Source organism: Embiotoca jacksoni, unplaced genomic scaffold (assembly GCF_022577435.1).
Source record: "Embiotoca jacksoni isolate LCO1_2020_lvr unplaced genomic scaffold, fEmbJac1.0.p SCAF_20, whole genome shotgun sequence".
In the NCBI taxonomy this organism is placed as follows: Eukaryota; Metazoa; Chordata; class Actinopteri; family Embiotocidae; genus Embiotoca; species Embiotoca jacksoni.
The window spans coordinates 9,480,671-9,508,314 of NW_027185341.1; the positions used below are offsets into that span (position 1 = coordinate 9,480,671).

The window sequence follows — 27,644 nt, forward strand, 5'->3', positions numbered from 1 at the left end:
GTTGTCTCTGGAACATTTAGATTAACTATGAGCTGGATGAATGAGAATCTTACACCCGACAGTTTCCCTAAAGTCACAAACCACCATCTATAGGCCTACATTTCCATTAGTTTACAGGTTAAAGAAACCCAGAAACACAACATTAATGAACGAGCGTTGGAGGTGTTGGTGGGCACATTACTTTGAACAGAGCCAGGCTAAAGAAGCCGTGTCCTCCTGTCTCTGAGCTCAGCTAAGTACATCCTGACTCCAGCTCAGTCCTTATCACAACAAAAACAAATCAATTTTTCACATCTAACTCTCCAACAAAAAACAAATGAGGTTATCTGAATGTTAAACTATTCCATTATTGTAAAATCAGTGTGTGTCAGAGAGAGAGAGTCATAGTGTTAAAGTAGGGGCGAGTGATGTTGCAATCCAGGTAAGAGAGAGAGAGAGAGGACACGGACAAGGATACAGCATCCATGAACAATGATGGCCATTAAACAAACTGTCCACCATCAGGAGCAGTGGAGCCCCCCCCTCCCCCCCCCTCTCCCTCCACCCTCCCTCCACCCCCAGTCAGCATTGGACTGCTGTATTTCCATGTCCTGGGTGTCCTTATCCACCTGTGTTCCTCTCCATTAGCTAAACTATTTCCTCACTACAAGTAGGTCAGCAGATCAGCCATAGTTTATCAGTTAGAGGGGGGTGGGAGTGGGGAGGGGGTGCTGGAGAGATAGAGATAGAGATAGGAAAGAAAAAATATTTTAAAAAAGGGTTAAATTGAGATATTTCAAAGCTTCACAAGGACACATTTGCATGCAAGTCTGCTGTAATATTAACTGCTATAACAGTACTGTAATGGAGAAGGGCTTCCTGCAACCTTTGTTAATTCAGCCCGCGTTGCTATAATAAAATCCGCATTCATTAGACGTTGGTAGGAAAGCCTCAACGTGCCCTGAGGGTGAACACTGTGTCCAAACCATTGACTGCATATAAAAGTGGACGTAGTTTCCGGGTCTGGACCACCGAGGGCTGAAAGAGGTTGGCTGCAAAAGGCTTCAGGCTCCATAGACTCCCATTCAAATTTTTCTCATTAAATACAATGTCAATAAGGTGTTATAGTGTTGTTAGCTAACGTCCCTCTTTCTCCTTAGTTTTCTTGTGTTCAACCTGAGAATAATTAGAAAATAGGCCTGTTGTCCGGCTCCATAGACTCCCATTAAACCAGTCTCATCAAATTCGAAGTCAATAAAATTTCTCCACGAGTTATCTCGGTGTTGTTATCTAAAGTCGCTCCCTCTTATTCGTTATCCCGTCATTAATTTGAAATTAGGCCTCAAAAAGGCGCGTTTTTGGGGGCGTGTCTGTTTGATTGACATGACTGTGGTGCAGTCAGATTTCCGCTATCGCTGTGCGGGACGTTATGTCATTGAATTTCCAAACAGATGAAGTCAGGTTCACCGCTCGCTCCTCCCCAGCTTGTCCAAATGTGGTCACTTCTGGCTCCAAACCGCTCCGAACTAGCAAGACGCCCAAAACCCGAATTTAAAGCTTCATGACGGCCGTTGACAAACCGATCACTGTTCTATTAAAATATATGAAAAAAACTCCAGTCAGAAAACAGGACATCCCGGGAGGTAAAACCTGAGGGGAGGAAAAAGTCAACCAAGCACCTTCTCCTATAAATTTTAATAGATGTGAGCTCGCTGTAATACCTTATTTATCATTCTCAGACTCCTTTTCTTTTCTCTGGATTTTGGCAACTGGATAATCAGACACCAGTGAATCAAACTGGGGGTTTCAGTTCCAGTGGAAACGAAGCCCTGGCTTGTTACTGTGTTATTGTGTCAGTGAAAGGATCAAAAACCTAAAGTGTAACTTTTGCAATTTACTGACATTGTCATGGTGGATTTATGTGTTTTGAAGCTCCGAGTTGAAGCCACTAATTGGCCTCTGCAACTTTAAGAAAGTAAAGGAGAATGAAAAAGTGTTTCACTGACCGAAGAGTGTGCCACGTTTACACGTTTTGTTGATTATATATAGGTAATAGCACGAATCACGATATAATCGGCATGTTATTTTTATGCTATTTCTTTTTTTCTTTACTGATTTTAATGTTTTATTCTATAATTTAGAAGGATTCAATACATTTCCGCCGTGCTTGATTCAGACTCAGTGGATGTTTTGCTGTCGGGTAACATCCTCAAAATGGTATAAACTTATTATGGTTAGTGGAAGGATACGTTTAATGGTTTCAGATAACTAGTAAAAGTTTGTTTGCTCCAATTTGTTGTCACCTACACTATGGTTGACATGCAATAGTCAATATTTAAATGAATCCACAGTTTAGCAATATACTCCTAAAACATTAGGTAAGGTAGCCTGAAGCAGCTTGCCGCACCGCACGCTCACGTTGTTTTCATTTTCATTCAGACTTTCCAGCCCACACCGTTGCAGGTGACATCACTTGTGACATTTCGGACTTCACGCTGTTCCTTCTCATGGCACAAACGTCTTTATACATTTTTACTTATTTCTTTTACATCTGCTGCAGTCTTCTCTGAGATCTGAAAGCAGACTTTGATGTAGAAAATCAGTGGATTTCTGCTCAAAATCACATTTTGCCAAATATATGTTCAAAAATGTTATCGCAGTAAAAATAAATCTCACTTAATTATGAATGAATCAATTATGACAGTTGTTTATTCAGAGGCTCAAATATATTAGCTTTTTCCAACCTGGATATATTAAGGCATTAAAATCAAAAATCCATTAGCTTCTACTCTGCAGCAGTTTTTTCTAAGCAGTCATTTCTTCTGATTGTTCAAGATCTGCATGTATAATGCTCAGCAAAACGTTGTTCCATATCATAATCTAGATATTTCATTCTGACGGCATGTTCATGTTCGCTCAGTCTAAATAATACGTTCTTGATTGATTAACAACTGGCCAGGGTGTCAGCAGGATACCAAAGCTCTGCAGTTTGCTTGTAATTTTTTGATAACAGAGAGAAAATCCCTTAGGCGTTAATAAATTCACAAGAAAATTGGTTTGTTAAGATTGATTTTTTTTTTTATTATTATTTTTATTTGACCTGGAAACAGTGAATTTGAAATGAACTGTTTAATATGCAGGACAGACACAGTGACTGTCACATTTTGCAACCATTTCTGTTGATTTAATTGCAAAATCATGATATTCTTGAAATGGTGGTTGTTGTAATGTTAATTATATTATTTCTGTTATATATATGATTAAATTCATGCTGTCTCTTATTTATATCTGTTTTGGAACGAGCCCCAACTCATTGTTAATTACACCTTCTGCAGAAAATAAAAAGTTGTGATAATTAGGGATGTGCAATCCCAGCAAAAATACTATTAGATATTTTGCTCTGAACTATTGAATTTATGACTATTAACCAACCTACCCCGCACGTACACACACACACACACACACACACACACACACACACACACACACACACACACACACACACACACACACACACACACACACTTACATAAAGAGAATGAGAGACTCACTTATGCTGTAAACTCGGACTCAACAAATGCCATCCAACTATTAACACCATCATCTTGGACAAAAGATGAAGGGAAGCATGTATTTATTTTAATCTTTTACAAGAAGGCAGTTCTTTCTCTGCACGTCCAACATCAAACTCACTTCGTCTGGTCATTGATGGTCATTGATGATCAGTGGATGGACCCTTGCTTACTGCTGCACTCTAATGACTGTATACAGTAGCTGCAGTAGACTCATGATCTGCTAGCTCCACCTGCAGAATTTGACCGCACCTCATCTTCATTTGTTTTTGAAGGAGTTCCACACTGAACGTTTTGACGGCTTAAGTCTTTGCATGTTTCTCTTGTTCGCATTGTGGCGTCTAATCTCACAGCCCCACACTGTTTTACTGGACAAACTCCAGAGCCTAATAGCAACGCGTTCTTCTTCTCCTCATTTTGTTTTGATGGTGGTTGGCAGACAGCTTTAAGGTGCGTCACCGCCACCTTTGGAAGGGAGTAACGCTTTATAAACATGTGCCGGAATAAAACAGGGTAAAATAAGGAAGCGATATATTCTCATATAATAACCTTGAACTAACTCGCCTCTTGAAATTCTGTACCTTTAAAATGCATTTTGCTTTATCTTATATTTCAACTCTACTTCTTGCATTTAATTTTATGCATTTAATTTGTCATCTATATTTTTAAATGTTCATTTACATCTGTTTTTATGTGAGAAACTGCAGAAATGTTCTTGCTGTAAAGCACTTTAAGCTGCATTTCTTGTATAAAACGTGCTATACAAAAACGGTTATTGATATTATTATTATTATTGTATTTTAATTACTCACATATTTGAACATTGTAACCCATCCCTAGAGCCAGTGTGGTGAAAAAGTTACATTTCTGATTTGGATTAGCTGTGAATTGTCCACCAGCAGCACCTTTAATACCCGTCCTAATGCAGTTTTGCAGGGAGATCCCTGACCTGTTCCTGGAGGGTAAGAGAAAGAAAAAAATTCCCTCACAGAATCTTAGAAATAGAGATATTCATTCGTCAACCATGTCTGTGGAGAGATAGTCAGTGAACATTTGGGTGCGATAAGCAGCAGAGTGGGTTGATGGCCGAAAGTGTTACTGATGAAAGGGTTTCAATCTGATTCAGCATGAAAACGCTCCATCTGTCTGTTCTCTGTAGTTTTTCCTCTCTCTGCGTCTGCCCGATGATGCTGCATGCACTGACTTTAATATCAACAGGCACCATTAACTCGTCCACCCGGCGGCCTGCGTGGCAAATATTGTTCTGTTTTGTTTTTGTTGTCAGGGTTAGGAGGGGCTGCCTCTCTGGTGCACGTATTCACTTCCACTTCAACACTGTTTACACATACGCACACACACACACACACACACACACACACACACACACACACACACACACACACAAACACACACACACACACACACACACACACACACACACACACACACACACAAAGAGCTATCCATCACTCATAACTCATTTGCTGAGGAACATCTAGTGTGACAGCTCGCCTGTCACTGAAGTGGAGGCGAATACAAAGCAAACAATATGTGACTAAAGGAATATCAGAGGAGAGGACAGATGACTGGGTGCTCCATAATATGTAAAAGGCAGGAAAGAATATGATGGAGGAGTGTGGTGGTAAAGCAGTATATGCTATAATCTAATGGCACAGTCATTCTCTCATGGCATAATCACATGTATGGCTAAATCGATAAAACAGTCTATTGGCTGTGGCTGAAAACAGGAATTCATTGAACATTAATTATTATTTATTATTTAAAAAACAAAAAAAAGAAATTCAGATGAGGCAAAATAACCTGAAATGAATATTAGGTTTTGAGACAGCAGATCCTTCAGTTTAAATTACAATGTTGTTTCATGAAAATAGTATGTGACTTTGATTTGGTGAAAAGTAAATTAAAAGCTTGTATTTGTACAAGATACAATTCTATTTTTAGTTTAGTATTTGTCTTTGTTTTGTCTAAGTCAAGATATCAGTAGCTGTTCCTGTCTTTATGCAACGCTCGACTAAACACATCTCACCTAATGCACTTTTTGTTTTTGTTTTCCGTTCTGTCATTATTTTATTTGATCTGTAACAGAACTCCGTAACAAGCTACCAATCATACAGTGGACATATTATAAAACGTAAGTCTAAAGTGGAAATGGCTAATATGTTAGCGAACCTGTTGTTATTGGTCACCTGGCAAACATACAACAGTATTCACTGTTTTTTTTTTTTTTTTTTAATTTAGCTCTTGTGTTCTCCACCAACTGTTGTGGGAAATAGCTGTTCATATTTGGAGAGTGTATTTTTTAGCTTTCCATTTGTTGGAAGCAGGTTTATGCGATAGCTGAACACAACCCAGACCCCAGACGATGTACCAGACCTACATAGTTAAAAGACAAAGTCATCAGGGTTCTTTTGTGTAGTTATATATCCACTGAAGGGCACGTGGTAAAATTAACAATTATTTAGATTTTAAGTTGAGGGGGCTATTGTGGGAGCAAGTGGCCTGCTGTACACATCCAGCAAACCAACAGCGGCTTCAGCATTAGCAGTACGTCCAATGTGTCCTGTTCTTCTAGCTTTTAGTTTCCACTAAAAGAGAAATATCTGTCTCCATAGATGCTAATTTCTCCGCCATGTTCACCAGTAAGTTGGAAACATATCCGGGTTTTCCATAAGTGCTCCGATGCTCTCATACAGGGGATTTTTCACCCTATTAAAAGGCTGTTTGCATGCAGCTGGAAAAGTAATGTGGGGCAAAAATGTTAACAACGCTAAAAGAGGCTAAACATCTTTCAAATTACAAGGTATGAATATTAAGAATAGGTACCAAAAGATAAATAAATAAAAAGGGAGGGTCAAATAGATATGAGGTGTTTGGTGTAATGCCATCAGTCACATTGGAGTTACCTTTACCAGTTCACCACCTGCAAAGACCATTTATTATTGTTGGATGAGTCGAAATATAGAGAGAGAACCAACAAATACAAAAAAACCCGCAAACAAATAGGCCTATGGACGCTGGACATTGGTCAAGTTAATTAAATGCTGGAATATATTGGATGTACCTTTTTAGTGAACAAACGTGGAGTTTTTAATCCTCACACATCCAACGTTGCAGTAAAGCTGTCGCTCAATACCCTTCGTTTGAATTACACTCTGCTTGCAGGCATTAGACGTTTTTGAAATAAATTGCTTGCTATTGTCCAATCTTCATGCTTTGCCAGGCAAAACACACCCTGGAGCTTTCTCTGTACTTTACAGTCATGTCGTATCTTACTCTGGTAATAAGACAAATGATTTAAATAGACGCTATCAGCTGTGTACATGGAGTGATCAATGGGTACAGCGGGGGTTGGGTATAGTGTCTGTTGTACGTTTTGCTTGCCGTGATGACTTTACATTTCAGCCCGAAGACATTCTTCAATATGCTGTGCAGCGAGAACGCCCCAGCCTGATCTTATCAGTTATGCAGTGAGTGTACTTCCAGCCTTATTTATCAGGGAATTTCTCCACTGATAAAAAAAAAACCAAGTCGCCGGCCTCAAATCGAGGGTGAAAACAGAGGAGACTCCATCAAAATGTGTCAATTACATTCAGCCTTTTCTCCGTCTAAGCGTCATGGTTCGTTTAAAGATACTCGGATGAAAACCCAGCCACGGTAATGATGAAACATGATGAAGTGGTGAGGTTCATTTACTGTTTATTCCAGCCTGATCTAGCCATTTGGACCATCATCTACTCTGGACGGATGTCAGGTGTAGGACTTGTGGCTGTTTAACACCGTCGCGGTGCAGTAGGTTGAAGAAGACAGACGGCCGCAGCGACAGAGACGGACAGAAGATGGACAGACTGGCAGACAGATGGTGGTTAGGTGAGGACAGGACGGGTGGAACATCCCTCAGTGTCGCGCATTCCCGAGCTGCCGCGCGCACTTTTCCTATTATAGGTCTTTCTGGGTGGCATTATGTCTAAGTGTCTGTTTGAAGCTACTGTTGCCTTTGTTTTGGAGAAGGTGTGGCTGGAAACTTGTATGTGTACCATCCTTCATGTGCCTGGCTGTGTAGGCACAAACACACCTTCAGCGTCTGCGATAAGAGAGGACAAACTAAGAAACAAGCTGTCTACATGCCCAGAAGTGTGTGTGTGTGTGTGTGTGTGTGTGTGTGTGTGTGTGTGTGTGTGTGCGTGTGTGCGTGTGCGGGTGTGCGTGTGTGTGTGCGTGTGTGTGTGTGTGTGCGTGTGTGTGTGCGTGTGTGTGTGCGTGTGCCCTGTGTCATTGGGGTGCTTTTTAATGCAAGACTTACATGAATCTCATTACGTCGTTCTGCGAGTTTGTCCTTGAGGATCTCTCCGTATCAGGACGGAGTATCACATCTGAGCGTGTAAGACAAGATGTGAGACTGTTTTTCGTCCTCGCTCCCCCCCCCCTCCCCCCTCCCACACACACACACACACACACACTCCGCGAAGGTCTGCTTCAGTTTGGGAATTCTCCCCACGCAAACCTCCCTCCAAGGTCGGGGCCTCCCCCGGTCCTCTCTCCTGCTTCTCATTTCTTTCTCGCGTCCTCCTTCCCCCGTTCACCCTTTTCCCTCCTCGCACCGGCATCATCGACGCTGGCACGGACTCTGACGAACCCAGCGCACGACTTCCTGTCGTTTTCCAATCGTTTGTTTGATACAGTCCATTTCTCCTCAGCTGTTTCTCCGTCCAGATGAGGGGGGGGGGGGGATGGGTCAGTTTTCACTGAGCGCACCGAACTTCATCTGGCTCTCATCAGGGTCAGCAAGTGTTTTTTTTGTTTTTGCATGGACTATTTTTCAACAGACATCATTCATCATTCGCTTTTAAGTTTGTTTATGTAACTCTGTCTGACAAAAAATTACCCTAATATTTGTATTCTATTGCTTTGGGGATTTATAGCCTGTCTGTAGCACTCAAACATAGGTTTTACCATTGGTATCCTGATAATGATACCATACAATATCCCGTAGGGACTTACTCAACATTGTAATCATGGTGGATTTGTTATATATTCTCCATCTGTTGTACCCTCCTAATCAGAGGCTATTGCTCTTTTACTTTCACTTCATTTTTCAGTCTGACATTCTGTTCATTTAAGACATTCTCTGTTTGGATGCGTTTGTTATTGTGACCTAGCTAATTGCTATTGACTGAAGTAAAGTCTGGTTCCATCATTTTAGACACGAGAAGTAAAATGATGCTTTCAAAAATAATGCCGTGATTTTTGTTGTTGTTATTTGTTCATAGATTCATAAAAAATGAAAAAAAAAAAAAAAAAAAAAGGGGGATAGTGGCGAATTAATAGTTAGTTTAACCCAAGCAGCAACCAGCGAAAACACCGAAAAAAAACTTGTGGAAAAATATAATTGACTGAGAATTTTATGAGACTGGTTGAATGGGAGTCTATGGAGTCAGAGACTTTTTGAAGCCGACCTCTAGTGGCGCTCGGTGGTATTGCAGCTTAAGGCACTTCTGCGTCGGCTTCATTTTTCCGACCCGGAAGTTACGTCCACTTTTATATACAGTCTGTGGTCTAACCATCCTTCGCCTTTAAAACAGCACGTATCTGCTCTTCATTGTCTTGAACAACTCGCCACGGTTTGTCTGTAGATTTCGCCTCGGTGTCCTCTGTCTCTTCGTGATCGCAGACTGACTCCGAGATGTTGGGCTCCGTGGGGAGCCGCACCATCTGCGGCATCTTCTTCTTGTCGCTTGGAGTCATTGTCACGCTGCAGAAGGAATTTGGGGCCGATCAGATGCCTCCCTGATGGCACTGCATGATGTCTGGAACTGCTGTATTATTCCTGTCAAAACTGTTTATAGCGGCATGGAGGATGATATGTGGAACTACAGCTTCAGATAGATGAAAAAGGAAATAGTCCCGCAGCACAGATGTGATAAACAGACAACCAGCAGAAGATTTTTTTTTTTTTTTTTTTTTTAAGTCATTTTACATCAACCTGTGTAGCTGCTTTGCTCTCATCTACACCTGCTGCCTTTTGTGTGGGGCTGGTGCTAGAGAGTTGAGAGCTGCCTTCCTCAGACTCTGATAACATCCCCACTCTCAATCTCTTCTTCAAATATCTGACTGCCTTAAAAAAAAAATTGTTTTAGTCATTGAATTAGGTCATAAAAAGCAATTATTTTCATTATAAAGCATTTTTTCATAACGAATCGAAATCCTTTAATCGATGAAGCATTAGAAAATGTTACAAATTTAACATTTACTAAAGAACATCAGTTTACAGTTGACAGAAACCTAGGTCCTACATTTCCCATAATGCAACTCAATAGTCATTATTCTGTTAAAGGTGTAGTTCTGCCATCATTGTGTTTATAGTTTCATTCATTCTTATGGAACAAAGTGATATTACGAGACACGCTAAGTAGATATCTCTGTAAAACAAAACATAGGCGTCTCCGACAAAACAAAAATATTTCTACACACACCTATGGAAATGTTTACTCCATTTTTTTTAACTTTTTGAAAAAAACATTTTACAGATTTCCCCTTTAAGCGCTTCCTGTCTCCAAGCAGAAACTGAGATGACCTAAGAGTAATTTTCCCGGGCTTGAAAAAGCTCCTTTTGACCCATGTTGTACATTACACCACCAGTTTCACAGGAGGAATAATAAAGGAAACCTGAAAGTTCCAGAACATCACAGCTGCTGATGTGAAGTGAGGGAGGACGCTGTTAACCTCCCGTCTCTCTGATGGTGGTGGGACGGCATCTCTGTGCTGTTTTGCTAACTGTTTACCCATTTAGCTTCTCTCTCCGGCCTGCGAGCCATCTGTCGGCTCTGGGCGTGCTTGGACATACTGTGTGTGTGTGTGTGTGTGTGTGTGTGTGTGTGTGTGTGTGTGTGTGTGTGTGTGTGTGTGTGTGTGTATTCTCTTTTTAGCACCGCTCTGGCGTAACAACCCAGAAAAGGCGCGTACTGGGACACCTTAATGTGTTAAAGCAGAGCATCCATTGCTTCATTAAGGGGGTTTCTTGCACTTAAGGTGATGCACGCACACTCACGCCCACGTCCACTGTCCGACATGTGTTGCGAGTTTTGTCCGGCAGACAGACTTGGAGTCGGTGCGAGGAGGGAATTCCTTCATCTGCACGCTCCTTTCCAGCTGCACATGTGCTCGGCATCTGCTCGCCGCACACGGTACTGTAAGCAGAGCGAGCGAGCGCGAGAAGGGACGGCGATAAACACCGGTTGAGAAACAAGAAAAACGTTGTTTCAGGCTGTCTCCTTTAAGAGCTGTCCTTCTTAACCTCCCATCACAGCCTGGAAGAGGCTCTGCAGAGAGGCGCTTCAGAGAGCGCGCCGTCTCAAGGTTACGAGGCCGACTGCTCCGATGATGCTCTTTTATGCACCGTTATGCCACATCCTCCGCTCAATGACGAGTGATTCACCCGCTCTTGACTTTTCAAAGAGGGGTGTGGGGGGGAGGGGGGGTGCACATATGCCACTCGCTCCTTTGAAGCCTCATTGTGCGAGGGTGCATGTGAATATAAGCGTGTGTTTGTCAGGCGCACAAACATTGCGTGCATGCCGCGCTCCATGGACAAGTACAAACAGACACAGTGTGTGTGTGTGTGTGTGTGTGGGGGGGGGGGGGGGGGGGGGTGGGGAGGGGGGTTACTCTAACTTCTTGGTCTTCCAGGCCAACGTTCGCTGGAATGAAAGCACATTGTTTGCCAGAACACATGCATAGCAGTCATCTCTAAAGACAAGAATGTAAATGTGCGTCAGAACATTAGAAGATTAATTACTGCTTTCCCAGTGCGAGTCGGGGAGCCTGTAATACATGCGGCGCTAAATTGACTACATATATTGCCTTTGCATTTTCTGTGTTTCTATTCCCAGAGGATCAGATGGGGTCTGCTGTATGAGCCGTGTGTTTGTGGTTGCAGTATTAACACGGTTTTGTTTTTTTTCTCCCCCTTTCTCTCCATATGTTCCAGGATGTTGGAGTACTCGCTCGACCTGCAGAACGTCAGCTTTTCGGCGGTGAGGACGGTTCGCGTGCTGCGACCACTGAGAGCCATCAACAGAGTGCCAAGTGAGTGCAGACTTCTTACACTTCACCTCTCCAACCACATTCTGGACCCCAGGACGCTTTGTCCTCGAAATCACAACAGTTTTGGCTTCCGCTCAAGATGTATACACACCCTTGGGTTTGAAATTAAAGCCAGAAAAGGACACTGTGGACAACTGTTGAGCTGGCCGTTGTGTGTCATTATGAAAGAATAGATGGTGGCATTGTTTGGAGTTTGGAGAGATAACATGTAGTCATCAAATCCACATGTTTAATATATAATCACAGATTTTATTATGTCTTGATATATGAGGGGTGATCAATAGGTTTAACGAGTGTTCATGCTGCACACAAACAGAGTGATGCCACGCAGCCAAATCTGGGGAGCAAGAACTATTTACTAATCTTGCAAACATTTGGTTTCTTTCCAAACTGTTACTTCACTGTTACGCCTTTATTTTTGCATGATCGACGGGCAAAATTAACGTTTTCAAACGAGTACTCACTGATTAGCAGCAACCCAGCTTGTTCCCATGGCAAAAAAATGTCAAATGTGTTGTTAAAAATGAACCACAAAGTTTGATGAGCAATTCTTGTTTGGATAGAGATTGTGGCCCTCTCGTCTTTATCCTGATGAGTGTGCTGTGCTTTTGTTGCCACTAAATAGCAGTGGAAGAGCCAAATCCCTTTGTATCGTAAAAGAAGTATGTTTTGTGTTGATTTAGTCTTAAAAATATGATGAGATGATAATATTTTCCACATTTGGCAGAATGAGTTTTAAAATGTGATTGGTGGTTATATTTTTGTTGCTTGAGGTTCGGGTCAGCCCATATAATCAACGCACATGTGCAGTAAGGTTGCCATGTGACAGCTGCTGGATTAGCTGGTGGAAAAGAGTCGATAAAAATAGGTTTTGACGATGCAACGTACAACTCTTTGTTAATAAAAGACAGGTGGATTATTTCTTGGATGTTGGATGTCATCTGAGAGAGAGAGAGAGAGAAGCTCAGGAGGATGTACAAACTAATGGATGTTTAAGCCCGGATGTGGAAAAATACATTGGAGACAGTGGAGCGGACCGATGCCTTGGGTTTTTTTGGGGGACTTTACGTTTTTCACAAAGGTGTGCGTGTCAAGATTTTTAATCTGATAACGTAAAGAAGTTGCAATTAATTGGAATTGCTCTTACAAGCAGAAAAAAAGTGTCCACTAGTGAGGACAACAGGTCTAAGTTGAGGAGAATGGAGTGTAAGGTGCAGCAAACCCAAAATGTTATATCCTCATGTGGATGCATGCAGGAGGTTAATCTCCACTTTAACCTTTGCAGTGTTTGCGCTCAGATGTTTCAATATTATTAACTAACTCAGGCACGGAACTTGGGAGAGCCCAGATTTGTGTACTTACTCGTATTCAGTAGACGGAAACTTCGACATCCAAAGGTCATATCTACCCGCTGATATTTCATAATTACAGTACCACAATGACCAGCAAGTAATATCTTGCTCCTCATGATTAATCGGGGTTGGTAGCTGCAGATATCAGCTGTATAATTTGACTTAATCTCTCATTGGATTTCCACTCGCCTGTAATGGCACTTGCTGTAATTGGTGATCATGCAGGTGGATTTTTCTTCACGGCGGTGGAATGTAGGTCAGGGACGAGCCCGTCCACGCTCAGTATATGCCGCCTCCGCCGTGTCTCTGTGTTGTGGCTTCCCCAGCCGCTCAGCTTTGGACTCAGACAGATTTATATGCAATTTTCCAACTCACCAACTTTTATAAATGGACTACACTCGTGCACACAGACTGTCACGCTTGTTCATTGCGATGCGAGTTCCCAAATCCCTTGGCAGCTTGACTCCTATCCACCCAAAAAAAGTTTTGTATTCCTCTCCACCTTTTTCTTCCATCAGTCTCCATTAGAGTTTAATCAGCGTGGATTGAATTTCCAGTTCACGCATTAATGTTTAAATAAATCAGAGGTGTGTTTATACCGACCCAGCAGTCGGCTCTGTGCACCGATTCTTACCTTGATACCACCACCTGCAATGCTTTCATTTAAGTACAAATCCTAATTAAGTCATTAGCTTCCCTCAGGATGTGTGAGTGCATGCATGCATGCGTGTGTGTGTGTGTGTGTGTGTGTGTGTGTGTGTGTGTGTGTGTGTGTGTGTGTGTGTGTGTGTGTGTGTGTTCACATACAGGTGCTTACCCCATGTGGATGCTTGAATGGGGCATCAACCCCCTTCCCGTCTCTCCCATCCCTCAACCGCTGACACTCCCAAAACTCTCATATAACCCCACCCCCATCCCCCATCTTGTCAATCAAAAGCCATCGTAGGGGTCCGTTTATTAGATCCTCACAAACACACACTCCGAAAACACACATTTATGCACGCTGACTCCCTCATTAAGCACCCAACCATCCCTCATCCTAACCACAGGACTAATAGTGACATTAATGTGCGGATAATTTGGTCTAGTTTGGGCCCTGTGGGGAAAATGTCATTGGGTAGAGTGCTGTTTGGTGGTGGAGGGGTGTCCCGGTGCGTTTTGTCTTGGCTGATATTTGTCTTCTGCCCCCCCTCCTGCTTTAGCCCTCAGCAGACTAATCAGGTCCCGTGGAGAAGCTTGCAACTTTCATCATGACTCCGGGTCGGGATGTTTGTTGTGTAGCTCAGGCTATTTTCAGGCGCACTTAACCGATTCCAAATACGTGGGCGCTGCAGTTCTTAGACGCCGCGAGTTCATTTCCTACGTTAGACTGGAGTCATGGCACTCAGTAAGGTGTTTTCTCTTTGTCCTGTTTTTATTTTTTTTCCTCGGTTCCATTAAGCTCGGCAGAAAACAAGGCAGAAAAGGGGGAAACTGCAGTTTGCCCCTTTTTTAAAGTTCACCAAAGTAGAAGGAGGAATTTGACCTGCCCTAATTGGTGCAGCCACTTTACAAAAGAGGTACAGTAGAGGAACTCACAGATCCACAGTGTCGAAGCCTGTGTGCAAAGACAGCCGTGTTCACATTGCCCGTCTTCAGGCAGAATACTGTAGTCATGGCTGTGGTATGAGGTAAAGGCATCCGCTTCTCCATTCATACGTCACAGTCGCAGCTGTGCAGGTTTCAGCTCACTCGTAACATCTAATCATATTTGTGCAGGTTCACTGCGGGGCCATTACAACCTCCATCTTTGCTGCTGCAGCTCCCACCACCACAGCAGCCCCCTCCTCTCTGCTACGTTTTTGGTCTTCAGAGAGCCAGGCGATTTAAGCACTTGCTCTAAATTGGGCCAGTTGAGTGTCTCTGACTGAAGTAGTGTTATTGATCCTCCTGAAAAACTCTTGATAATGTGCATTGCCTGTAACTTGTAATGGGATAATAATTATAATTATAGTAATCATAATAACAACATTTAGCATACTAGACTATAATATCCAGTGTGTTCAATACTGTTAGAGTAAAGGTTTGACCAGTTAGTCCCACGAAATGAGAGCTCAGGGATCACTGAGGTTTATCTGGATTCATCCCATTAGAAGCATGAATACCTTCACCAAAATTTGATGGCAATCCAGCTGAGTGTTTGAGATGTTACTTGTATATTCTAAACCAAAGTTTTGATCAGACCAACTGACCAACCCTCCCATTTCTAATGCCACACTGGTAGCTTGATTCAAGATTCCCTTGCTGCTTTATACTTTGCTAAAAACAAGGCCTGTTTCATCCCAGCTAGAATTTTTTTTGTTCTAAATATGTCCTGGGAATATTATGCAATTTCTGGTATGTTTTTTAGCATAACTTTTCTTTTATTTTTGTTTTTCTTCCCAGAATGCCTTTCTCAAAGGTAGAATAACATTCTCCTTTAAAAACATTAAAGACATGTTTTGGGGTGACATTCTTAAAATGTTATCTGACCTTTAAGAAGGACATTATGGGAACAAAGAACGAAATCCCGCCAAAATCATTACAAGAAAATTGCAGCATTTCTAATTGGGATAATATGATATAATAAATATCATCATCAGTGGAATATAGTGATTTTGTTTTGTGCCAGCATTCATTGACCTTTTTCTGACAATGTTTATTCATTTTTGTGTTGAGAATTATGGAACCTGCAGCTATTCATAATTTTGACAGCATTTTGGTGTTAATTCAGGCAGTTTGCAGCTATTCAATATAGAGATCTCACAAACGTATCCTGACGCAATTATTGGGCTTCCCTCGATAACCTTCGATCAATCAGGTTATTCTATAGTCCGGTGTGAGTTGGGGTTTAAGACTTGCACAGGCATTAACATAAATGCTAACAATCCTGAGTGATTAGGCAGCAGCTGAACACTTCACAGGTTGACTGAGAGTCAGTTGGCACATAAACAATAATTACTGTAATACAATTAGCATCCAAGCGCTGTAATAAAGCTATTGTCTGAAGGAAAATGCTTTTTATATTTCAAAAAGTTCGCAAATCAAACAGGATGTCATCAGTACAGATACAGAAACTGTTCGGAAGGGATCTTTGATTTACTGTAGGGTCTGTACATTTGAAGCATCATAAGAGGGAACAATGGGTGTAATCATTTCTGCTTTTGGAGAGCGGGAGGAATGTATCATCATTGAATATACAGGAAATAGCTGTATTTCAATATGGATTGTAAATGTACTTCACTCAATCAGAAATAGACACAGTCCAGATGGAAGAAGAGCCAAAGCTGATGTGTGGTAAAAGATGCAGACGAGACAGTGCTTCATACGTCAGCTGATGGATGCTGAAGATTGAATGGCTTATACTGTATCAAGTCAGCTCAGCAGTTTTTACTAAGTCTGTCAGACTTAAGGTGGTATAAACTCCGCAGCTCGAGGTCTCTTATTTGAATTTCCAATCGGTCCACTGCTGCCGTCTGAACTTGGATCAGCAGATTTATAAACTGTTTGTACTCACGTCACTCCTCCTCACTGTCTTTTCTCACTCTCTCTCTGTATCTTACCTTAAATCTGTATGGAATCAAAAAGCAAGAGCTCATCTTAAAACACACGCACATATACACACACCCTCACACTTGCATTAACGAACACATTGTTCCCGGGCCGGTGTCCACGTTTCCTGGGCTCTGGCAGTGATTGATGCGCTAACATGGCAGTCCTGCCAGTAGATGTGACAGATACATTTTACAGGCCTCATCCACCGAGTGCCAAAAAAAAAGAAAAATATTCCCAGACTGTATCGCCACCCACCGTCTGCCACCTGATTGGCTATTACGCTCACGTCCCGCAGGGACCCTTGTACCAGGCCTGTCATTGGCTACCATCAGGGTAGACATGACAACCTGTGACATGTCTCTCTGTGGGTCTTAATATTCAAAAGGGAGCAGCTGGCCGCCTGTGTGTCCAGAATACAGTATGTTTTCCTGGGTGACAGAGGGGGGATCCCCGTCTCTGGAGGGAAATAATCATCTGTTGGACACACTGCTCACGGCATAGTTTGAATATGTCATAGACATGGAGAGCTGAAGAGGAAAGAAAAGGTCTAACTCTAGATTCGAGAGAGATACCCAGAATATCTTCTTTTTTTTTCAGTAGAAGCACCTTTTTCTTTGAAAATTAAGCTTTAAATAACTCCATACTTAACATCTAAAGTATATCGTCAGCAAATGCTACAGTTGTAACCTTAATTCAGCTGCTACAACATTCAAATAGAAGTGAAGAGTTGCTTTAATGCAGTTTCAGTCCTCAAGGCAATGAAACCTAGAATACGAACTTCAGGATATTGAAATGTAATTGTTCTGCCTTGTGTTTATGGGGGTCATTGTTATAGAGAAGGAGTGAATCCTTTTCAATCCTCAGGCTGAGGTTCCACATTTATTTCACTTTCTAGCAGACAGGTTTTTTTTGGTAATAGAAAAGGAGTCCAGGATGATGGTTGCTCACCTGCCAAAGTTCCTGCTTTTTGCCTGGTGGCTTTACCTGCCAACTGAAATTGCAATTCATTATTTGCTGGCTGGCTAAGTTTCACTTTCCCACCCTGGCAATCAACAGCTCCTGCCAACAGCAGCGGTTGGAATTAAAGAGGAGCTCCTCCGGTTTTACAAATAAAGGTGAGTTTAGGAGACATGGGGGGTAATACTCAGCCAGTGAAAGGAGTTGTAGCTGCGGAAGAGCTTTGACCAGTGGAGACAGAGAAAGAAAAACTTGTGTTAGCAACACCTAAAAAAACCTCCATGGAAATGCAAAGGGCGAGGACACTGACACAAATGAGTATTTACCCTATCTGGCAGGAGTCTGGTTGCATTATGAGAGACTTAGGATGGTTGATTTTTTAAGGAAAATAATAAATGAGGGCAAGACCAAACCAAGTGGCTGTTGCAATCTTAGTTTTTTTTAGGAGCCAGAAATGACCATATTTGAAAAAGCTGAGGAGCAATAGCATCTGGTTAATGCTTTTGAAACTATAATGACTTTTGGAAAAAAATGTATTGATGTTTTTGAATGGGAGGCGATAGAGCTAGAGGTTTGTTGGAGCTAGCCGCCTGTGGCTGTCAGTGGTATTGCAGTTTAAGGCACTTCTGCATTGGTTTCACTTTTCAGACCTGGAAACTACGTCCGTTTCTATATACAGTCTATGGACCAAACCCAGCATATACTCGGTGTCTTTAGGACACACACCTGTCAGACCCAAAGTTCTATGTTAGCTTTATTTCATGTCACTTGGCAACACCCGTCTCACCACTGGACTCCGCCATACTTCTGAAAAAATTGATTAGACCAACAACACAAACCTGAATCCAATGATTCAAAATTTACCGAACAACTGTCAGACAATTTTCTGCTGGATGTGAGTCCCAAGCTTGAATTCAACAAGGAGATAAAAATAGCAAGTGTTTGATCATATTTATGCAGATTACCAACAGAGAAAGACTTTGGCGATTAGACCTCATTGATGTAAAACATCATCATTAACTGAAGGCCCACATGAAGGTAGGACATTGGAACCTAGATGGTGGGATAGGTGAAGTGAAGCCAGTAGGTGGTTGATGGAAACTTTCAGTTCAATCTCTTTGAACTTGCGATGGTATTTAAAGAACAGCATCAAGTGACTGAATGGCCAACCTGTTTTCATTCTTGGGAGTCAAATACTACAGTTTTGTCACAGCCTGCTAGCATTTCATACATACGAACATGGTGCCTTAGGTTTAGGCATAAAAAAAGATTTGCGTGTTTAGGTTTTAGTAAAGATCGTGGTTTGGGTTCAAGTAAGTGAGTAGTAAGTAAGTAACATTGCATACTTTAAGGGCGTTATAAAAGCAGCTTACTTACATTACTAAAGATTCAATTCAATTCAATGTTTATAGTGCAAAGTAACAAACATAAGCCATCTCAAGACACTTACCACGGTAAAGTTTGTACAACAGATCCTAAAGAGAGAAACCCAACAATTCACTTACCACATGAGTGATAGCTGGAAGGAAGAACTCCCTTTTAACAGGAAGAATTAGGCTCAAAGGTGGGTGGCCATCTGCCTCGGGCGGTTGCTGTGGGGGGAGAGCAGAGAGAGAAAAGAACAGCATAGCGATACAAGAGACATTAACCTTGGTTACGATAAATCCACTTTGACTCATTCTTTCTAACGGACTTGACCACCAGTCCTGTGTTTGTTCCATCGAACCACCCCCAACCTCTTCTGGACAAGGACTTTGTTACTCTTTCTACTCCGTCACAAGGTCATGGTTCGACCAGGGCAGCCAAAGGGCACCTTTTGTGTCTCTCTGATACCAACAGCTTTGATAAAATGACAGTATTTGACGCCGTGGGGAAGGAGAACAGGTTGGATTGGCTCAAGGAACATGTTAGGAAAGATCATCGGTTAGATACTGTGGCATCGGAACCATCGAACTGTGGCCAAAGCTTCATTCATTGGACTATGTCTTTAATTGAGGTAATAATTCATGGATAACTAACTGAAGAGGCTGAATAAACTGCAGGGCAAAGGTGGTGTGATGACTCAGGCCTGCAAAAGAACTACAGACATAACATGATAAAAAAAAAAAAAAAAAAAAAAAAAAAATCAACATCCTGATGGGGAGTCTTTATGAAACTTTTGTTGCTGTGGTTGAGCCAGTTTGAGCGAGATAGTGTTGATTGATAAGCTGGAGGCAGCAGCCAATAGGTCATTACCACAAGACACACACACAATCATACTCTCCTTTGTCTGAGCCTATAATGCCTCATGTGCCCTTTCCCCAGAGCCTTATCAAACTGTCACACACACACAAACAGCATTCACATTTTTCTCAATCTCTCTCTCACGTGCTCACAGACCTGCAATGCCTGCATGTGCTCTGTTATTTCTGACCATGCATCAATAAGATGGAGTGTTTCATGCCGTTTTCCATACTTTGTCAGGCCTGCTGTTCGGGCTGGTTCATACACGCTTGTGTCTTGTGCCCAGATAAGCCCTAAAGGCAACAGCAACACAACAACATCATCAACCTCGCGGCTCCCTGCATCGCCCATGCCCTCGTCCTCCTACGGTGCTTTGTTTGCCGAGCCGCAGAGCTGTAATTAAAGAGCTCACAAGAATGTCCTCGCTTTTATTCTTCCCCGAAGCTGTTAAGAGCAGGCGCAGGGTTTTATAGCGAGGCCGAACTCACCCCTTGACTTCTGCTGTTTTATTGCGATGTAAAGACAAGAAGGAAGAGCCCGGAGGAGTCAGGGGACGGGTTGGATCTAGGGGGCGCCTTGTTTGGTGGGGGGGGGGCTTAGGAAATAACACACTGATAAGGTTAGACGCAGTTCAGAAGAGGAAGTTGTTTGCCAGAAGATGAAAGAAGAGGAATGTCACGGAGTAATCCTCGCTCCTCGCTGTCAGTCCGTCCTCCGATAAAAAAACAAAAGCTCTTGTTTGTGGAAACTGAATATGACAAGAACACAGCCGGCAGAGTGACATTTTGTTGCATAAAGAAGGAACAGATTCTGTTGCACCAGAATTTTCCGTTTAAATACATTTTCAAGGTTTGCAGATGCCACAGATTCCTCGGGCTCTAAATTCAAGTCTTTGATCAGTCAGCATATTTCCAGATAAGCAGAAGACAGGTAGGCAACCATCCCCTCACAGGAGTGATTTGTCAAAGAGATTTGAATGTAAGCTGGGGTAAGTGCAGTGTTTGAAGACCTAGATGGAAAGGTGTAAAAATATTCTGTTTTAAGTGATAATTCAGTCGAGGGAATGATTAGCTGGAGTACGCTGTGGGAAACAAAGTCCAGGTGCCTCGTTTATCATTGCATGCACAGAAAAAGTTCTAAATGTCTCCATATCAGGAAGAAAAGTAGTACTTAAACATGCACAATTAACAATGCTAAATTGAATAGATACTGTACTCTATACTTTGTATATCTATTCTTGCATCTATGCTCATTTATATCCAGGAACACTCCCAGAATACCATATACACTCAAAGAAATCCCTTCAAAAGCCATGGTTTCCTCAACATAGCAAGGCACATGTACACAACATGTGTTGGAATGCCTCCCAGCATGCAGTGGGGTAGCAAACTTTGTGTTTCCCCGATTTGTTAAGAGCTGTTCTCAAACAATTAGTCATTGTGTTCAAATGCAGGACGGGCTGTGTACAAATAGTGAAGATTTCCTTATCAGGCAACAATGGTAAATCTATTAATAACAATAGAGATGGCCTGATTGTCACAACTTCTCTTCTATATGAACAATGTTTTAGTGAGGAAGCCTCATCCCTGTTGAGCTGTGTTCCAAATGGTTTGCTTCCCTTAGTACACTCATATATATATTAGATAATATATATATATATATATATATATATATAGTGCTCTCTCAAGTCACACACTGTTTTTCCACACTGCCACACCCCACCCATTGCTAGACTGTTATGTGTTTACTCAGCTGTTAGGATTATTCTCGTTACTTCTACCAGATCCTCCAGTGTTTTGTTGTTGTTGTTGTTGTTGTTGTTGTTGTTGTTGTTGTTTTATTTGGGTCCTCCACCTTGTCACAAACACAACAGTTTTAACCATAATTTGATAATTGGCCACAAAAGCATTACAGCGAAAGAGAGATTTTTAGGGACTGGAGCTGCAAATTAGCTTCAGTTAGACGCCCTATATTATCTAATGCACCGCGTAGCCATGTGTGACCGTGTTTATCTGTGTATCTGTGTATCTGTATGGTCCCTTAAATTGAAACTTCCTCAAGCTGCTTGTTCAACGGAAAACAATTACAATTTTTTGTGATTGTTAAAACAAAATAAAAACACAGAAAGAAGAGGACATACTTTAAGTAAAGTAATAAAAGCAGAAGATGTAAGGATTAAAATGTGAACACAACGTCGCTATACGCAGTAAAATTAACAAATCCAACAGTCATTTATTCATGATGAGTAGTAAAAGAGACTGGTCTTTTTTTTTAGATATTAAACCAGACCAATAAGGCTTAAATGGCAAAGTTTTACTGTCATTGTAAATCATTTTACTGTCCCCCCCAAAAAGAAGAAGAAAAAAAAAAAAAAGAGTTCTGTACATCACACCTAAATATGAGTGCTAGAACTGGTGGCAGCTGTGGCTCACATGGTTGCCCACTAATTATAAAGTTGGCGGTTCACTCCCCGGTTCCTCCTGTCGGCATGCCAAAGAGGAAAGACACTGAACCCCTGCCTGATGGCAGCCGAGCACCTCGCATGGCAGCTCTGGTGCCACCAATGTGTGAGTGTGTGTTGTGAAGCGCTTTGTAGACTGTTAGGGTAAAGAGCACTATATAATTGCAGACCGTTGACATAGTTGAAAGTCAAATCTGGCAATGTGTGTCTTTAACGTAGGATTGGTTTAACTGTGATCACACCTCTGTACCAAGAGCTCAGGTCTGGTTCTGGACGTTTAAACAGTGAATCACTCCTGTAATTTTCGACACAATGCTCAACACAAAACCAGTTAAACTAACACTGGAGAGTAGAAAGTTCAGTTTTCAGCCTCTTCTCTCCGTCAGGTTTCATTTTTCTGCGTGAACTCTTGTCTTCGGGTCACATGGCCCGCCTCCGCCGAGGCTTATTTTCCATTTCGGGAACGTCTTGTCGTCTCTGTCTGGAGTCACTGACATGCAGCTAGTTACCGTCCACTCGGAGCAAATAAGGAGCGACGCAGGTGTACGCCGGCCCCCGGACTCAGAAAGCCCATTAGTTCACAGTACACAGATTACAAAGCTGGCCGGTTCAGAGCAGGACCTGGACAGGAGAGCAGAGGAAGCAGACCTAATCTGCCTGCTAACAGATGGCTCCCGATCACACACAGGCAACCCGCCTGCCAGCCATGTTGGATTGGAGCGGCCGCCCACGGCGAGGTTGGAGAGGGCACGCAGGCGGAGGAGGAGATGATTGTTATTGAATATGAAATGTCGATCACTTGGAATGAGCACGCTATTCAGGTTGGGACAGGGTCAGGGGATTGATTCTCTTATCTGTTTAAGACATTCATGTTTCGTCGTCCTCACACGTGGCTCTTGTCCAGATGATGTATTGGTTAATGCCTTGATTCATGTTTCTCTCAAAAATAACACTCAATCTTGAAAAACTCGCAAACAGTTTGTCACAACAAATATTTCATGTCGTCAAACCTTTGGCTTAAATGCTCCCCAACTGACATCACTCTCATTCTTAATACAGTATTAGCTTGAAGAGCTAACCTGTTTATAATATAGCCCTACTGTCCCAGCTATGTGGCGTATTCAGTGTTAGATACTTCTGAAAAGAAAAGTTACTCGTTACACTCTGAACAAATCTATTTGAATTATTTCATTCAAGTAATGCAACTTATTTCATTTGATTACTTTTCTGAATAAATTGAATAATCTGATTGGCAGACGAGAGGTGGAGCAAATTCAAACAAGAGAACCAATGAAAAACAACCCTTAGATTTTGAGGCACATACTGCCAAACAAATGGCGTCTGTCCAGATGCAAGGCAAAAATATACAAAGCAACAGAAGGAATATTATATTCTACATAAATCTCTTTTCCTTAAAATATATTTTGCTGGCATCAAAAACTGAACTGGTTGTAGTTGTATTTATTTAATTATGATAAGTTATAAATGGCAAGAGAATTAAACTATCTTTGTAAGTGCAGTGCTCCCACTTCAATCTCTGCTCCTTTAAAACTGTTTGCTCCATTTGTCAGTCGAAGAATTAGTAGAAAACAGTCACCAAAACGAAGTTGTGGTGACTGAAGTGATTGAAGTTGTGCACATTGCTGCTTTGTCAGGAGGTGGAGGTGTGGCCCTTGTTTAACTCGCGGGGCCCTACACACCTTAAGTATTGAGTGTACAGGGCCACCTCACTCTGAAGGACGCTGTCACACTCTGCTCCTTTCTACTCTAATTGTTGCTGCTCACATGGGTGCAGCTGTCGGAGGTGTGTCAGGTTCAGTATTAAATTCTCGTCGTGCAGATGTCTCTCCGCACTGACTCGCAGCGTATGAAGCCAGTCAGTGTGCGGACGCTAATCCCAGCTGCTGTCAGTGAATCCGGCTGCGCTAAGCAGCCTCCTCACAGCTCGGCACATTTCACTCTGAGGGTCCATCACGGGAAGGAGCCGCCGCTTAATGCACGCTTTGGTGTGTGCGTGTGAGGGAGGGGAAGAGGGGGAATTTGCTGTTGTAGTCAGGTGGAGCCTCCACACCTCTGTGACAGCAGCTGAATGTATCAGAACCATAAACTCTTTATAAAAGTGGACGTAGCTTTTGGGTCTGAAAGATGAGGCCAGTGCGGAAGTGCCTTCAACTGTAATACAACCAACCACTAGAGGTCGGCTCCAAAAAGCCTCCGGCTCCATCGACTCTCGTAAAACTCAGTCAATAAAGTTTCTCCACGAGTTTTTTTCAGTGTTGTTAGCTAAAGTCTCTCCTTTTTACTAGTTTTCTGATGGTCCATCAAAAAATTATTCCCTCATCAATTAGAAAATAAGCCTCAAAAAGCATGTTTTTGCGGGGCGTCTGTTTGATTGACAGGCCTGCGGTGCAGTCATTTTACGGCTATCGGTGGGCGGGACGTAGTATTGTCGTGTTTCCAAGCAAATAAAGTTCGATCCACCGCTCGCTCCCCTCAGCTCGTCCAATTATGGTCACTTCTGGCTCCAAACTGCTCGGACAAGCAAGATGGCAGCAGCCAATATCTGAACTTGAGGCTTCATTACAGCCGTTCACAAACCAATAAGTGACGTCACTGTTTTTTGTGTGTTGGTCAGACAACTTCCTTTAAACGAGCGTCCTACTAAAGTCCAACAAATCGCCACAGGCGATGACTCGTGCTTTAATATTTACATCCCTCACTGCACCAGTTCCTCCTCTTGAATCATGACGGGATGTTTCAGTTGTAAACGCAGCGCAGCATTTAATAAGACGGTAATGATGGGAGCTTCAGAGAGACCTTTCCTTGATGGCTCTCATCTTCTGCTGTGATCGTATACGCTGTTTGCATCGTCTGCAGAATGTGGCAGTGATTACACAAATTGAAAGAACCTGGGAATTGTTTTTCAATCGCCTTGGCTTGATAGATAGATAGATAGATAGATAGATAGATAGATAGATAGATAGATAGATAGATAGATAGATAGATAGATAGATAGACAGACAGACAGACAGACAGACAGACAGACAGACAGTTAGTTTCTGTATTTTTTCGCTACAGCAGCATTATATGTGATGAGTTTCTGTTTTTTCACTGCTGTCACGCTTCTATCCAGCTGGGTTTCACATCTTTTTCCTCAGAGAGAACGACCGCGATGAAAAAACACAACCTAAAATCTTGCCGTCGCTCACTCTCCTGTGAGATAAGGAGTACCTTTTTGCTCCTCTCCTTCCTTCATCCTCCTCTCCTCACCATCCTCATCTCATTTTGTTCTCCAGATCTGAACGAATCTGCAAACTCTTCCTTGTTTGTCCTCCTATCTGCCAACACACAAAAAAAAATCTGTCTCACTGTGTGCCCACATAAAAAAAAGAAGAAATTCCTGCTAAAAATAAGAAAAGTTCAGAATGCAGTTTGGTGTGTCAGTCCCAGATGGCCCAGTAGACATGAGAGGTGTTGCAATGTGTAAGGAATTCGATTGAATTATAAACAAGTCCTGTTCTTCAACCACAGAGGATTTCAACGAACACCACCACAAGTCAACCACTTGACTGTGCTATACATCCAAACAGTGTCTTCTGCTTTCACATGTACCCAGTCCTTGTTGGAAAAACACATACAGACACTAAAGTGAGCATATTTGGAGTGGTTTGAGTAGTTTTGAAGGTGTCTTTTTTGTCATTTTTTTTATTTCGACTCTTTCCTGCAACTCATCCACCACTCAGCTGTTAGGATTTTAACCACATGATGACATTTCACTGCTTCCGGCCTGCGTACATGTCATCTTTTTGCTGTTTGAGTTGTTTTCAAGATCATTTTAAAGCACTGAGAGGACAAGCTGAGAGTATTTTGGGCTTTTTATTACCTATATGTCTCCCAGAAATCCTCATCTCAAGATCTAGACTTCAACTTCAACTTAAAGGCCTTTAGAGTTGTGGCCTTTATAGACTTTGGCCTTATGTGGCCTTATGAGCGGTTTGGAGCCAGAAATGACCATATATGGACATGCTGGGGGGGAGCGAGTGGTGGATGCGACTCTATCTCCTTGAAAACCTGACGACATTACATCCAGCCCACAGATAGCGGAAACATGACTTCACCACAGGCCTGTCAATCAAACAGACCTAAAAACACATCTTTTTGAGGCCTATTTTCTAATTTTTTTTTATTTTTATTTTTTTAGACAACCTCTAGTGGCCATCAGTGGTATTGCAGTTTATGGCACTTCCGCATGGGCCTCAGACCATCAGGCTACGTCCACTTTTATATGCAGTCAATGTTCTATAAACAATATAAAAAAAGCATAAACATAAACCTGTGGTACAAGTTAAAGAGACATGTTGCTGTCAAACATTTATGATTATTATTATTATTCATTCAGAGCACATGCTCTGTATTAATTAAGTTGAAGCAAAACATGATTAGAACATTCCAACTTCGGACTGAGCTCTTGAGTTTCCAATAGAGCATCACATCAAACACAGTCTCTCGCCTTGGGTCCCCTTCACCCCTAGACCTGTTCCCACTGGACCCATTCATGGCAAGGCATCAGTATAGAAAATAATGACCTCCATGCTTGTTTGGGGTTCCTTCAAATGAACTAGACAAACCTCTGAAAACTCTCATCCCCCACATCTCTGCCTCTGGTGTTGCTCTCGTCATTGACTGTGTCCTTCCCTCCGTCACGTCTGTCCCACGCTCTGACGGGGACCGATCCAGCCTCTCCAATTACCCAGAAAACCCCTGATCAGAAAAATGATCCTCATTATTGATTGACTGTCTCACCGGGCTTGTACAAACACAATGAGGGAAAGAAAGATGGAGAAACAGGCAGAGACAGAGGGAGGAAAAAGGGAAACGGAAGAACTGAGACAAAGAGATTGCATAGTAGCAAAAAGGTTTGGTGAAGTAGATAGATAGATGTGAAAATAAGAGCAAAATCTGAACTGCAACATTCGAGCGACACAGCCAGAGTTAGCAGAGGGAGTGTGTAGGCGGTAGGAAGTGTGTGTGTGTGTGTGTGTGTGTGTGTGTGTGTGTGTGTGTGTGTGTGTGTGTGTGTGTGTGTGTGTTGTTAGAAAGTTGAAGGAACACTGTCCAGAGCAGACAGAATCAAAGATGTCCTTTTGGTGTGGCTTTAATTCAGAGCAAAACTGTAGGAGTCCTGCTGACACCCGCGCAGACTGCTAACAAATCTCTGCACTTCCGTTTGACTCAGGACTCGTGTGTCGTCTCCAAATATATTTTTAACCTTTATTCATGCAAGGAAGGATGTTGCAAAGCACACCGACACAGCGCACTCCGGTTACTGTCGAAGCATCTATGCCTTTCAGTGCCTCGCTCATGAGATCTAAAAGATGATGACACAGTCTTGTTCTGGTGGCATAT

At 42.3% G+C, this 27,644-nt stretch overlaps 1 protein-coding gene across 1 annotated transcript in view; it reads left to right on the forward strand.

Moving 5' to 3' along the window:
- Nucleotides 1–27,644, forward strand: part of cacna1g (calcium channel, voltage-dependent, T type, alpha 1G subunit) — a 182,819-nt gene that overhangs the window by 24,354 nt on the left and 130,821 nt on the right. The window contains 1 exon segment of the mRNA XM_069156162.1: nucleotides 11,557–11,654. Within this exon segment, the coding sequence (XP_069012263.1) occupies nucleotides 11,557–11,654 (98 nt within the window).